This window comes from Choloepus didactylus, chromosome 24 (genome assembly GCF_015220235.1).
Source record: "Choloepus didactylus isolate mChoDid1 chromosome 24, mChoDid1.pri, whole genome shotgun sequence".
NCBI classification, from domain to species: domain Eukaryota; kingdom Metazoa; phylum Chordata; class Mammalia; order Pilosa; family Megalonychidae; genus Choloepus; species Choloepus didactylus.
Window position 1 is genome coordinate 10,475,593 of NC_051330.1, and position 16,387 is coordinate 10,491,979.

General features: G+C 37.8%; 1 protein-coding gene and 1 pseudogene across 1 annotated transcript in view; one reads left to right on the forward strand and one right to left on the reverse strand.

Moving 5' to 3' along the window:
* Positions 1 to 16,387, forward strand: part of LOC119519847 — a 153,958-nt gene that overhangs the window by 111,758 nt on the left and 25,813 nt on the right. The window contains exon 4 of the mRNA XM_037817575.1: positions 16,205 to 16,314. Coding sequence (XP_037673503.1) covers positions 16,205 to 16,314 — 110 coding nt within the window. The remainder of the gene's footprint in view (positions 1 to 16,204; positions 16,315 to 16,387) is intronic.
* Positions 4,182 to 4,282, reverse strand: LOC119520148 (annotated as a pseudogene).

Consider the following 16,387-nt stretch of genomic DNA (forward strand, 5'->3'; position numbering starts at 1 on the left):
AAAATGTTTTAGATAGGGAAAACAGCCTAAGATCAGCTCACTTCCTCTATTAGGGAGTGAATAATCAATCCAATGCTTGTCAGATTATGATTCACAAAGGCCAACTCAATGACATAGATTTTTGTTTTTAAATTATGACTGAGCTTTTTTTTTTTTTTTTCAAAGAAATTTCATTTGGAACTAATTCTAGACTCAGGAAGTTGCAAAGAAATGTGCAAGGGGATCCTATGCACCTTTTGTCCATTCTACCCCAATGTTAGCATCTTGCCCAACTGTCCTACAATATCAAAATCAAGAAATTTACACTGGAAAAGTCCTCAGAGCTTATTCAGATTTTACCAGTTATACATCCACTCTTTTCTCTGTGCGCATACATAATTCAATGCAATTTTATCATGTGTATCATTTATCTTCATGTAACTACTACCACTATCAAGATATAGAACCATATCATCACCTCATGGTTTCTTTGTGCTCATTTTATAGCCATCCCTAACATCTGGAAATGGCTAATCTATTCTCCAACTTTACAGTTTTATTTCAGAGCAACATAGTGATGGAATCATACAACATGTAACCTTTTGGGATTGGGTTTTTTCACTTACATTAATCCCCTTGAGGTTCATCAAGATTGAAATAGATTTTTTAAATTATTTAATTTTTTTTATTAGAGCAGTTGTAGGTTTACAGAAAAATCATACAGAATTCACAGATACCCTACCACAGTTTTCTCTATTGTTAACATTTTGCATTACTGTGGTACTATTGTTCCAGTTGATGAACCAATATTATTATATTATTAACTATAGTTTGTAGTTTACATTAGGGTTACATTACAGTTCTGTGGCTTAAGTTTACAGAAAAAATCATGCATAAAATACGGAGTTCTTATACACCACCTGATTATTAACACCTAACATTAGTGTGAAACATTTGTTATAATTCATGAAAAAACATTTTTATCATTGCACTATTAATTATACGCCATCATTTACAGTAATGTTCACTGTGTTGTACAGTCCAATGTTTCATTTTTGTTTGTTTGTGGTCCAGTCTCTTTTTATAGTAATTATTATAATAGTAGCAGTTATTATTTAATTAGAGAAGTAGATTTACAGAAAAGTCATGTAAAAAGTACAATATACCCATAACCCCCCTATTGTCCATACTTTGCATTAGTGTGGTATCTTTGTTACAACTGATAAAAGAATATTAAAATAATACTATTGACTATAGTCCATAGTTTACATTAGGTGTATTTTCCCCTTATACAACCTTATTCTTAATACCTTGTATTAGTGCTGTACATTTGTTATAATTTATGAAAGAGCATTCTTATACTTGTACTATTAACCCCAGTCCATATCCACAACAGGGTTCACTGCGTTATACAGTTCCATGTTTTATCTTCTAATTTTCATTCTGGCAACATGCATGACCCAAAACTTCCCCTTTCAACCTCCTTCACAAACATAATTCACCACTGTTACTCACACTCCATCACCACTATCCATTTCCAAACTTTTACAATCAGGCTAAATAGAAATTCTGTGCAAATTAAGCATCAATTCACTATTCTCTACCCTAATCAACCCAACAGTAACCTGTAGTCTAGATTCTAACTGCATGAGTTTGCTTATTATAATTAGTTCATATCAGTGAGATCATTCAATACCTGTCTTTTATGTCTGGCCTATTTCACTCAGCATAATATCTTCAAGGTTCATCCATGTTGTAGCATACATCAAGACTTCATTTCTTTTTACAGCTGAATAATATTCCATTGTATGTATATACTGCATTTGGTTTATCCATTCATCAGTTGGACACTTGGGCTGGTTCCATCTTTTAGCAATTGTGAATAATGACACTATGAACACTGGTGTGCAAACATTCTTTTGAGTCCCTGCTTTCAATTCTGTTGGGTATTTACCTAGTAGCAGTATTACCAGGTTAAATGGTAATTCTATATTTAGCTTCCTTAGGAACTGCCAAGCTGTCTTCTGTAGCAGGTGCACCATTTTACATTCCTACCAGCAATGAATGAGTGTTCCCATTTCTCCACGTCCTCACCAAAACTTGTAATTTTGTTTGGTTAATAGTAGCCATTCTAATGGGTGTGAAATGATATCTCATTGTGGTTTTGATTTGTATTTCCCTAATAGCTAATGATGCCGTTGAACATCTTTTCATGTACTTTTAAGCCATTTATATATCCTCTTTGGAGGAATGTCTGTTCAAGTTTATCGCCCATTTTTAAAAACTGGGTTGTTTTTTTTAAAAAACTTTGTTTTCAAAACAGTTTTATTCATTCACCATACAATCCATCCAAATTGTACCCTCAGTGGCTCTCAGTATAATCAGAGAACCATGCTTTCATTGCCACAATCAATTTTAGAACATTTGCATAGCTCCAAAATGAAAGACTCCAGGCTGCTTATATCCCCCTATTATTGACCCTTAGCATCGATGTGGAACCTTTGCTACAATTGATGGAAGAACATTAAGATATCACTGCTAAGTCTAGTCCATAGTTTGCATTAAGTGTATTTTCCCCATATGCCACCCTATTATTAACACCTTGTAGTTGTGATGTACATTGGTTCTAAGTCATGGAAGAACATTCTTCTTGTGACTGTATTATACAGTCTCCTGTTTCATCCTCTAGCTTTCGTTTTAGTTACAAACATGACCCTAAACTTCCCCTTTCAACCACAATCACACCCCTGATTCAGCACGGTTATTTACACACACGATAATGTGCTATCATCACCTGTATCCACTTCCAAACATTTACAATCAAACTTATTAAAAAATTGTGCACAAATTATGAATCAGTTCCCCATCCTCATTCTGTCTTCTGGTAACCTATATTCTAGATATTAGCTCCATGAGTTTGCTCATTATATTTACTGTGTATTAGTGGGATAATACCATATTTATCCTTTTGTGTCTGGCTTATTTCATTCAACATGATGTCCTCAGGGTTCATTCATGTTGTTGTAGACAGTAATTTCTTCTTACAGATGAACAGTATTCCATTGTAAGTATATACCACATTTTGTTTATTCATTCATCGGTTGATGGACACTTGCGTTGCTTCCATCTTTTGGCAATTGTGAATAATGCTTCTATGAACATCGATGTACAAATGTTTGTATGTGTCCCTAGTTTTGGTTCTTCTGGGTATATATCTAGTAGTGGGTTGCCAAAATCATATGGCAGTACTATACTTAGCTTCTTGAGGAACCACCAAACTCTCTTCCACAGTGGCTATACCATTTAAATTCCCACTAGCAGTGAAAAAATGTTCCTATTTCTCTGCAACCTCTCCAACACTTGCAGATTTCTGTTTGTTTAATAGCGGTCATTCTAGTGGGTGTCAAATGATAGCTCATTTTGGTTTTGATTTGCATTTCCCTAAGCTAGTGATGTTGAACATCTTTGCATGTGCTTTTTAGCCATTTGTATTTCCTCTTTGGTAAAATGTCTGTTCATGTCTTTTGCCCATATTTTTCTCATTCTTTTGCTTTCAATTTACCTATGTATTTCTGTTTGAAGTGAGTTCCATGTAGATAGCATATAGTTGGGTCATGTTTTTCTATATTGCCTGCTAATCTCTGTCTTTTAATTTATGGATTTAGACCACTTATAGTTAAAATAATTATTGATTCTTTAATTGATGGGTTCAGACCATTTATAATTAAAATAATTATTGATTATTATGGCTTAGATCTGCCATTTTATTATTTGTTTTCTGTTTGTTCTGCTTCTTGTTCCTCTGTTTCTTTTTTCTTCCTTCTTGTGGATTACTTGAACATTTTTAAAAATGCCATTTTGATTTATTTATAATATGTCTGATTATGTTGCTTTGTATAGTTTTCTTAGTGGTTGTTCTAGGTATTACAGTATACTTACGTAACTTATCAGTTTCCTCAAATTGAAATTTGACTACTTTGAGTGAAGTATTGAAAGTTTAGCTCCATTTAGTTACCTTTACCCTTTCCAATTTTAAAAAATAATTGTCTCAAGTATCTCCTCTACCTACATTGAGTGCTACATCAGATGGTATTGTAATTTTTGCTTTAACCATCAAATATGATTAAGAACCTCATGCAAGGACCATTCTATTATATCTACTTCTATTTTTACCTAATCAATTGTTTTCTTTCCTTTCTGAAAAACATATGAAATGCTTCATGAATTACATTTCATCCTTGTGTGGTGGCCATGCTAATTTTTTCTGTATCGTTCCAATTTTAGATTGCTTTTGAAGGTGGCACTCCAATAGCTTTTTTATATATTTTTTTTTGTTGTGAAATATAACATATATACAGAAAAGTGATAATTTTCAAAGTACAATTTAACAAGTAGTTAGAGAGCAAATTTCAAAGAATGTTATGGGTTACAGTTCCACAATTATATAAAGATTCAGTATTTGTAATCTTTTGTTAAATCGTCTCTTGTCTGTTGCTACCCTTCCCTCTCATTTGATCACTGTCTGAATTTTCAGGGATATCTGGGCAGTGACCATCCTAACTTGTTCATACTGAAAAGGGATGTTAACATTACAGGGAAGAGGGATGCATCTGGCGGATGTTCTTGAAGCGGCTGTTGCTTCTGGGTTTCCAATAGCTTTTTGAATACTTAAGTGACCCTTGATGATTGAATCTTTCTCACCATTGAACCTGGTATTGTCTTTAGGATATAGATTCGTTTTGAAAGGCAAGTTAATATCGTCTCAGTTGACTGCATCTCAACATAACCTTAAAACATCACTAGTGTATTGGGGCATTTAGTGAAATTTGGATCTAGTTTGTGAATTAGGTAATAGTATTACAGCAATATTAAATTTCCTGAGTGTGGTTATTTTACTGAGGTTACATAAGAATTGACCCTTTTATTAAGAGATATATGCTGAAGTATTTAGGGGTAAAAGTAATTATGTCTGCAATTTACTTTCAAATGGAGTAGTTGTAATAATAACAATATATCTATATCTATCTAATCTATCTAAAGAGAGAAAGAAAGGGAGACAGATAAAGCAAATTTGACAAAAGGTTTACATTAATACATCTAGCTGAAGGGCACATGGGATGTCATTGTGCTATTCTTACACCTCATAAGCTTGAAAAATTTTTCCAAAGTAAACAGTTAAAAATCTTGGTTAAAAGGACCAAAAGGAACCCAAATCTTTACCTGGGCATATAATGTATTCCAAGATAAAAATAGGATGAGTTCTGTTTTTGTCTTCAATGTATACTATTGCCAGGGAAAAATGATTGAAAACAAAACTACAATGATAACTCCAACCGTAATCAGTCCATGTGTGTTTCCAGCACAGATAACAATATAACAAATTGTGGCATTTTATTGATTTCCTTGGAAGATCCAGTGAAATTGTTTAAGACAGGCAGAACCTGTGGGAAAAGCACACTCGTCATGAGCCAATTTATGAGCTGATCTCACACAAATAGTTGAGACAGATGCTGGAGATGAATAAGCTTTCGACACTTGAAGACTGGAAGAAAACGAACTGGTTTCTTGTACACAGGTGTAGCCAATTAGATGGCACTCTCATTAGCTGCTGGTTGTGTAAAACATTTGAAAAGAAGAGCAAGAGTCATCTTCAGAGCAGCCAAAACACTATAATGGATTGAGAAAATGAAATCCTGTAATAAAGGAGAAGATCTTAAGTACACTCAAATCTAATATCTAGAATAAGCATTTGAGAACGTTTATAAACTCTTGGATAATAAAAATTCTAGAGGGAAACAAGAAAACAAGATATCTTGAGATCATTCAGGGGAATATGAATCTCTTGGAAGAGAATAGGGTAATGGTTCCTCAACTAAAAATTAATTGTTTGAAGCACAAACTCAGATTTATGATTTGAAAAGAATTATTTCAAAACTTAGAGCTCAGGTCAAGCAAGCAAAACAGGAAAATATGTAAAATCCTCATTATGTTTCCAAATGTCACATGCCAGCTCCCTAACAACTTCAAATTTCTGTATGAAATGGTGGATACTAGAGCAAAACATTCTAGTTTTACAGTCTTTGGTCATCCAGGATAGCACAGCAGACAACTTGAGTAAGAAATGTCTATTTCCAAGTGTGCTCCTCAGTTCACAAGGATATTCACCATGTAGCTAATGACTAAAAGAGAAGAGGGAAAATAGGAAAGAGGAGAGGAAGAGAAGGATAAAGAAGAGGAAGAGAAAGACAGAGTAGAATTTGATGGATAGAAGGTGCATAAGCAAAAAGAGACGATGCCTCAAGAAAAACTTTAAAACTCTACCAAATTAAAACTTCTTCCCATGTCAGTTTCCCAATGGAGATTCTCCCAACAAAGACGGAAGAGATTTAATTACTGATCTTTGCAGAGATCAGCATCTTCACCAACTTCAAATGATACATCAAATACTCCAACTAATAAGGAGATTATATCAACAGAAGTGGCCATGAGAATAAGTGACAGTGGTTTATCATCCAGCGGGATCCCTGAAGGAAACATTTCTCTGTAGGATTTAGTCATTATAGCAAAAATGAAAGCAGTTCAACTCGACATGATATACTGTGTGATCAAACTCCATGCTCTTTTTTTTTTTTTTGGTGTGTGTGAAAAAAATTTATGACCTACCAAAGAGAGTTTCTAAGTCATTGTACAAGCCCAGTTCAAACCATTCTGAGCAATGAGAGGCTTGTGTGGACCCACGTGGGAAGACGGAGCAGCCTCAGGGAAGCAATGCTGCTTTCAGGACTTGCTTTTTCTCTTCCAACTCTGCTGTGCTTTTGTTTTTTTGTTTTGTTTTGTTTTGCTTTGCTTTGCTTTCTTTGACTTATTTTCTCCTCTTCAGTTTGGCCTCACCCAGGCAATGAAGGGAGGAGAATGTGTGCCTGGTGATCCCTAGGAACGAAAGGCTTTCTCCTTCCCAATGTGGCATGTAAGGTTCCTGAGGTGTCTCCAAGTGACCAGGTGGTTACACGCCCATTCTGGCTGGTGACCTTAACAGGAGGAACCAGAGTGATGGGATGGGAGAGGAGCAATTCCTAAGGGAGCTGGGCTATGACTAAAAGGCGGGGAGGGAGGGAGGCTGGCCAGAGGAAAGCAGCAGATACCACCTCACGAGGTCACAAAACTTAACAACTGCCCTAAAATTGATGACTGTAGTATTATCTGGGCAATCATAAAGGGAAATGAAGTTATGAACATGGCAATTAAAGATTCAAGGCATTTCAGAATACCACGTTTTCAATGATGACTGGACTCTTTGGTTCTTAACCAAGATGGGGTAGATCCCATATTCAGAGGACATAGCCATTGTGTTAGGAAGGGCTCTCCAGAGAAACAGAACTGGCAGAGATTTATTATAGAAATTGGCTCTCTGTGGGGGTCAGCAAGTTTGAATTCTGTAGGGTGGGCTGCAAGTTGGAAACTCTGATGAAGGTGATGATAAATTCCACAGGAGAAGCTGGCTGGTTGACGTAGAGATGGAAATTCTTTCTTACTGCTGATGTCATCCTGTCTCCATTTAAGGCCTTGAACTGACTGGATGAGACTCCTCTCATTGCTGAAGGCTATCTCCTTTGCTGATTGTAGATGTCATCAGCCAGATGCAATCAACTGACTAGTGATTTAAATTCACCTACAAAATATCCTCACAGTAACCATTAGGCTAGAACTTGCTTGGTCAAACAACTGGACACCATAACCCAACCAAATTGACTCATGAAACTAGCCATCACAACCATTAAACCAATATGACTTTTAAAATTGCTTTTAGTTTGTGTGGCAGAATGTCAATTGGTAAATCTGGGTGAAGGGTATATGCAAGTTTTTTGTGGTATCTTACAACTCTTCTGAAAGGGTAAAATTATTTGAAAATGAAAGCTTAACAATTGCTTTTAGTTTGGAAATGATTAGGATCAGGCATGCTAAATTGCTGTTTTGCTGTCATATAAAAATTCACCCTCATTTTCATTGAACTCATAGACTTACCCTTAATCGATGCTACTTTTGCCAGCAGGACTCAAAATCAGCCATCTGTGGCACCAAGTCAAAACATCACGGTATCTTTTTCAGCTGTGTGTAGCTATTAAAACCCTGGGCAAGATTCCTACGACTACTTTAAGACTGTCTTTAATTTCACCCCATAATCAACTTATGCACCTTGTGTCTCTTCCCACGTCTGCTTCAATTAGTCCTTTATAAAATGAGAATGATGATATCTACCTCCTGGGGTAGTTGAGAAGATGAAATCCAGTAGTGTACATTAGAACTTGAAGAAAAGGCCTTTGCTTTCCTAACTGGGGACATATCCTGGGGAAACAGACTTGGGCATTGTCTGGGCATCTTCACCTGGGGATATAGACAAAAATACATTAGTCCAAAGTTGAAGCCAATGCCATCCTGTACCTTGAGGAATGCAAGGAAAATTAGCATGGGCTTTTAGATAAAAAGTGTGACTCTGAGGAAGTGTTGGTGTTAAGTTAACCCCTTGGCCCCTGGCTGCGGCACTCTTCCCTCTGCCACTGTGGTTCAAAAAACTGAGAAATCCTGGCTTTTGTTTTGTTTCATTTCATTTTTTAAGCTCTCTACACGTAAATGTAACAGAAACTTCATTTGAGCTTTGGCTGGATGCATTCTAGAACTAAAGTGTGCTTACATCAGTTTGTTAGGGGGTTTGGAGCAAGAGGCCTTTTGGCAAAAACATGCAGCCCAGGATCAGACAGACTGTAGATTAGGTTCCGGACATTGGGCCAGTTTGAGGCAGGGAAGTATAGATCAGAGCCTGTCAGTCAGATTGTCCAATATCTTGGTCCCCAAGAGCTTATGCCTTGGGGATCAGACAGACTGTAGATTAGGTTCCTGGACATTGGGCCAGTTTGAGGCGGGGAAGTATAGATCAGAGCCTGTCAGTCAGATTGTCCAATATCTTGGTCCCCAAGAGCTTATGCCTGAGATCCGGGGAGAGGTAAATTCATGTAAGAAGGTTAAAACTAAGATGAGTGTTTCGCTGAAGTATCCAACATAAAACTGACAGCACAGTACATCAGCAACCTTGGTCCTTTCAGAAGAGACACCAGCATTCCCAGAAGTTAATGTCAACACTGATACCCTTGGTGGCATCGGATTCAAAAACCAAATTCAACTGCATGTAACTAAAACCCCCTCCGGAAGAAAGTCTCTTGGAAGAAGAAAGAGAAGTGTTTTTTCATCCCCTAAGGAAGAGTCCTCATGAGGGCAATCCTTAGCTGGTATGGCTTCTGCAGTCTTCATCCTCTTTCCTACCCAATGCTTTTGGAGCATTGGCTGTGTCTCACACATTTCCAGCAGCACAAGGGCCAGGTACAGAAAGGATCCATGATGGCTAAGTCCACCATTTTGTTTTTCTGAAGCACTCTCTGGGAATTCCCACCCAAAACTTTAACTTGCATATCATTGGCTAACGTGTGTCACACAGCCACCCCAATCTCCCTATGGAGACTGGAAAAGCTACTTTTCTTCAGCTGGGTACATGACACCTCACAACAACACTGGGTTCTGTCAATAAAAAAGTAAAAGGATACTGGATATTGGGTTGGCAACTAGTAATCTGCTCCCGTGGAGAGCAGGAAGGGGCTACCTGTTTGGGCTTGTGTTTATTTTAGCACTGGTGACTGCGAAGACTGTTTTGAAGATCCTTTGGGTAACTAGTAGGAATCTCCTTATAGATTCCTGGTAATTATAGGAAGAGAGTAGAAAACTGGGTCCCTGCTGAGCTGGTGAGAAGCCCTGGATGGCTTTTCTGGAATGGTCTTCTTGTTGGCTCTCTTGTTTTGTCTTGTTTCGTTTTGTGTGTTTGTTTTCCCCAGTAGGATCCTTGATCCCTCATGCAAATAAAAATTCCCTGGCTGGCACTACATGTTGGTGTGATATTTAGTGGTTCATTCTGGAATTTTGTCCTCATCTATTCATCTTGGGCATTGCTTCGATTTCCTTTTCTACATTCAGAACTTTCCTTTTTTCCTCTGAGGGCTTTGGACAAGTGAACTATGCTTATTATTCTTAATAAAAGTCTTCCAAATCTCAATGGAAAACAATTGGCACATAGTGAAAATTTAATTTTGTATAGACCTTCCAAATCTCAATGGTGTCATACTGAATTCTTTTTTTTTAAGTCTTGAAAATCATTCTAGTTTCCATTTTGGAGTGCTGCTTATTATTTAGAAAGACTTAATTAAATTTTATGTTCTCTTGACAAATTTCTTCTTGCTTATAACTTAAAATTGATTTATCCTTTGCATATTCAGAATTAGTTTCTTAGATACAGTATTTCAAATCTGAAATTTGTTCAAAATTCATATTTTAGTCTTATTTCTTATAGTATTGACTTGGAAAAAATAAAAAGGTAATTTGCAAAGGTTAAGTTTCTTTTATTCTTTAATAAGTCAACAAAACATTGGTTTCACTAAGTACATATCATCAAATTCACTTTCCATTTTCACTGCAAACCTACCTGTACAGTGATATCCTCATTAGTAATAAATAGGCCCCAAGTATTTGGGATTAAAGCAGAGAAAACCTTTCACAATTGGATAAAGCTCTTGATGTAGTCTTAGATGACGGACAGGGATACCTGATACTCAGAGAATTAAAATAGGGTGAAATGGGGGGCTCCATTTTTCCTCTCTTGTTTTATGTGTCTATTTCCTTGTACCCCTCTCCCAGCTCTGCCCCTGTTGGCAGCTCCTAATGTGTTTAAAGTGCATGTTGCTTGGGTGTGTCACTGCACAGAATATAGGTTGTTCTGCATGTGTGTGTTTGTTCCTACACAGTAGGTTATTCGGTGTTTATGTCTTATTGCCATATCATTCTTATTTTCTCACTCAGCAATCCATGCTTCTGTGTTTCCAGTTAATCTGACACATTGCCTTGCAGATATTCTGCAGGGAGGTCCCCATCACCTGTTACTTCTCTGCTCCCATGGTGGCTTTGGGGTCTGAGGAGATGATGTCACAGTGAGTTTTAGTTGAGCAGGAGGCACTCATCGCGGCAACCTCAGGTGGAAGGGCATTCCAGGAGAGGAGCAAGTGCAAAGGATCTCTAGTGGGGTGAGCTTGGTGCATGCACGGAGCAGAGATCAGCCTGGGATAACTTGTAGTGTGTGGAGTGCTGCAGGGGTGGTTGTGGGTGTAGGAAGGGGTCGACCAGATAGATGGTATTTCTGAAAAGAATCAGTCACAAGGAGAGCTTAAAGGCAGAAATGGTCAGTTACATTTAATCGGCTCACATGTACTAAATTTCCTGCAACCCATAATATTTTTGGAAATTTCCTATATAACTACTTGTTAAATGATACTTTGCATCATCTTTTTGCATATATGTTATATTTCACAACAACAAAATACTGAAACTGTGGAACTATAACCCATAACATTCCTTGAAATTTGCTCTCTAACTGCTTGTTAAATGGCACTTGGAAAGTTATCACTTCTATGTATATATGTCATACTCCACAATAAAAAAAAGATTAAAAAAGTTCTATACAAAATTAAATTTTCACTATGTGCCAATTTTTTTTATGCAATTTGGTGAAGTATCATAGATTTCATTATATGGATGAGGAAAATGAGGCTTGGAAAGTTAAGTAAGTTACATAGTCACATAGAAAGAAGAGCCAGAGCTGGGATTTCAGCCCAGAAACATCAAATCCCCAAATTCACACATTTACCCCACTCGTCAACAATGCAGGTTGCAAGACCATGCAGCAGTGAGGGAGAATTTGAATGAGTCACTGAAATCTCTCTTGGTTTTCCTCTGGAGAAGAATTAAGAAAAAAATAGAGAAAAAAATCTGAAAGAAGGCTAAAAACTGATATTCCTAAAGCTTGTAATAGCAGCAAACAAAGTACCAGAAACAAATAAGGAGGAAACAGTCAGTGTTCTTAGGTATCTGGCATTTTGATACATTTTTGTAGACACTTAGCAATAAGACAGAAGACCAAGGATAATAGCTGGCATTCTACTTAAGGTGCTGTTTCGGTTTGCTAGAGCTGTGGGAATGCCATACATCAGAAATGGGGTGGTTTTTTCAATGGGGATTTATTAGGTTGCAAATGTACAGTTCTGAGTCCATGAAAGTGTCCAAATTCAGCCATCAAGATGTAGATACCTTCTCTGGGGAAAGGCTAACGGTATCCAGGTTCCTCTGTCACATGGGAAGGCCCATGGTGATGTCTGCTGGTCCTTTTCTCCTGGGTTCTGGTTCCAAAATGGCTTTCTTCTGGAGCATTGTTTTTCTTAGCTTCTTTCTGCTGTCTCCAAAATGTCTCTGCCTTCATCCTCTCATAGAGACTCCAACAAGGGGATTAAGACCCATCTTGAATGGGTGGGGTCACATCTCCCTGGAAACAATGTAATCAAAAGGTCCCACCCACAATAGCTCTGCCCCCATGAGATTGGATTAAAAGAACATGGCCTTTTCTGGGGTACATAATAGATTTAAACCAGCACAGATGCATAATACAGAGAAATAGCTCCTGGCATCATCAAACCAGAAAGCCTTAGGATATTCAACACACATGTGTTACCAGAACAAGGTGATACATTGTTTTGCCTGATGTGCTCAAATGACAAATTCCTGAAACACTGGGGTTCCAAAGAGAGAAAGAGCTAGGCATGAAGCAGGAGAACAGATGGCCTATCAGTTCAAAATCTGTCTCCCCAAACAGCAGAAATTCTGATAGTTTTATAGTATCAAGAGATGGGCAGGTTTTAGGATAATGAGTACACTGGTCCCAGATGATATAATTAGAGGTGATCTAATTATTGAGCATGCACAGATTGATTACACACCTAGTCACAGGACATATGTAAGAAAATGGCAGCCTTCATATGATGATGGGCTTGATTTTTAGTATTATAATGAGGTATAAGTGACTTGTAGATTAAAGTCTAAGCTACTGTTCATGTCAGGCAGGCCCATTCTGGTTAGAACCAGCTTCGGTTATCAAGATAACTTTGGACTTGGGGTGGGTTAATTCTGGGCTGACCCAAGACCCTTCATTAATACACATTAGGGGCTGTCTTTAGTGATCATAAGACCACAGAGTAGAAAAACTAGATAAATGGGTACAAGCAAAGGTTAGTCACAAGGTTTTTACAAACACAGGGGCACAAGATAAGGGCTATACAATCATTATCAGAGATCAAGGCAGCTGGATTACAATTCAGGTTTCAGGTATTTCCCTCTGCTGCTCTAATATACCAGAAATCAAAAGGAATATCTATTTAATGATTCAGTAATCATCATCATTCCTGAAATCGTAACTTCTCGGTTACACACACATCTTAAAACTAGGAATGAGATTAGTTTCCAAGGCTGCTGAAAGCAGATGCTATGTAATAAATTGGCTTTAACAATGGGAATTTATTTGGTTACAAGCTTACAGTTTTGAGGCTGAGAAAAATATCCAAATCAAGACATCAACAATTGGATGCTTTCTCCCTGAAGACTGCCTGGGGGCATTTGGGACTCCCCTGCCACACGGCAAGGCACATGGTGGTGTTGGCTGTTCTCTCCCTTCTCTCCTGGGTTTCCTTGCTCCCAGCTTCTTGCTTCCATGGCTTTCTCTCTCCCTCTGCCTGTATTCATTCCATTTATAGAGGACTCCAATCTTATTAAGATCCACCCTGGACAAGGCCTTAACTTAACTTAAACCTGCTTACCATAGGTTTCCTCCTGCAGGAACGGATTCACCTTAAGAACATGACTTCAGTTCCAAATCGCCACAAGAATTATCATTGAAACTTAGGCCATCAACAACACTCAATTGCAACCTTAGCTTTAAATTAGTGGGGACTTGGCTCCCAGTGTTTGGGTACAAAACGAGAAGGTAGGCTTCCCACTTTTTAAGTCAAATGGTGAAAACTGGAGAAACACAATTTGGCTGGCAGTATAAATAAACCGTGGCCCTGAAGGATATTCATAAAGAGATATATTGCATTTTCCTTTTAGGACCTTCTCTCTCAGCTTAGGGAATGGAGGAAGAAGGGTGAGTGGGGAGAAATGAGAGAAAAACCACACCAAGGGCAAGAGAAGGTGAGCTGCAGCTGTAAGAATCTCTGCTGGGTTCTGCTCCTCCTCCACCTCCCCCTGGCCACAAAATCCCACCCCCACCCCCACCCCTACTTCCCCTCCGTACCCCCCACTCCCCATCCCCCCCCACCTCACCCACCTCACCCCAGCCTCCTGGGTCTTTAGACACCCAGGCTGATTCAGCCCTCTCCAGCCTGAGAGAAGGCCCAAGGTGTTGAAATTTCAAAGTGAAATTCAGAAGAAGCAATAGCTGAGAAGAAGAAAAGAAAGGAAACAGACAAATGTTTTTCTTTATCATGGTAATAGTTGAAGACTGGCTGAGAGGCTGAGTTACCACCCTATAGATATTCCCACTTATTAAGCTCGCATCTTCTCTTTACCCACCCAAAGAGTGAGCCCCAATAATGCCACAAATAGATTTGGCTTAGTTTTCTAAAAGCATGTCAAGGCTACCTTAATGCGTAACCATATGAGTGTGTGAGCTTCTTGTGGTGCATGTAAATTCTCGAAACTTGTAGTGGAATTTAATAAACAAACTATCCTCCAAGGACTTTTTGGCATGGGTTATGAAAGCTAAAATTAGACTCTGCTTAATTTATTTACTAGACTATGGGTGACGGGTGTAGGCTACAGGATTCTCCCAAACTGAGAAAAGGGTAAAAAGAAGACATACTTACATAAATATATGTTCATAATATACACAAATATAACACACAGATATGCAAACTCATGGAGTACATATAGGAAGATCTCTTGCCTATAAAATGGGAGATTAGACAGGATAATCACAGGAACTCATTTTGATGATAAAATTCTATGAATATACATGTTTAGAAATCAAGGAACTAGACAACCACCTCCACCACAACCAGATTGATTAAATTGGAAACACACAAACTTAGTAAGGCATTTCATCCATAAAAACAAATCCCGGCATATAACTAATGTAGTCTAGCTTTAAGTTGCCCATGAAATTAGCTATTAGGAGCTTATTCTTTAAACAAAGAATACCATGGTGTCTTGCACGCACATGTTTTGTGGCTCTCTACAAGCCAGACCAGACTTTTTCTTGATTTCCACTTTCTCTTCCTGAGCCATGTGGAGTGTAGAACGGTTCTCCGGATTTTCTGGATCATAGTAATCACAGGGGGCCCTTGATAGAAATTTACATTTCCAGAACTTTCCCCCTAAGAATCGGATTTCCTCAGCTTGTGCCCGAGCCTGGGAGTGTGCATTTTTAGCAAGCTCCTCAGGTAATTCCTGTGATTTTGATGATTAGGCATGTCTGGGAAATCTTGAATTTATTAACCTATGACTTTTGGTGGTTCATTGGTAATCTGCTTAAAGGAAATTAAAGGCTGGTTCATTTTCGCTGCATTCCTCTTTTGAAGCATTGACGAATGTGTGATGATTTATCTATAATAGTTTTCTTATCAAAGACCTTGGGGGGTGTAAAATTTTCTCTCCTGTGAAAGATTTTTCTTAGCCTTTCCATCTTCCCTGAGATGTATATTCCTAGTTGTCTGCTGGTTGGTTTTCATCAGTTTTCTCTAACCTAATTTTCTATCACCTGGGATTCCGTTGTATTCAACCTTACCTTTTCAGCTATTTCTGTAGTTTTAAGAAAATAATTTCCCCTCACTCACTTTCATTTAGAGTGGTGTATTTATGTCACTATTTTTTGTACCTTTAGAAAGGATCTCAAATACTATACTTGATACCACCTTTAATTATGTTATCCTAAAATAATATTTATTTATTTTTGACCAATCTTAGCTCTGGTTAAAATTAAGTATCTAGCTCCTGCACTGGTGCTATTTTGTTGACTCAGTTAGGCTGGAAGACAAAGACAGAGAAATCTAAGTGTTCTATATCTCACCCAGAACATTTTGGCACTCATCAAAAGGCCAAAAAATGCAAACTAGAGAGAATGGTGGTATATTTTGTCATCATCCTAGCCAATGCAGTATACACCTACTGTCTGTGACACATTGGTTTTCACATTAGCAATGCAAAGACATATATGCAGCCATCCTTGAGAACTGTAAATACTGGTTGCAAAAGTAAGAAGTGAACAGCAAGGAAAAGCAAAAATATAATGGAATAAAAATATTTCTTTCAGAACAAGGTCTTTTGTAAATCGGATGAGAAGGATTCCAAAAGTAAAATATACCTTAATCGCTTGTATCAGATGTATTCTACCTCTCTTGCTAACATGGAATTCACCAGGAGGTAAGTTTCTTTCTAAAACATATATAAATGCCTACTTTTTTTCCAATGCAATTTTATTGAGATATGTTCACAT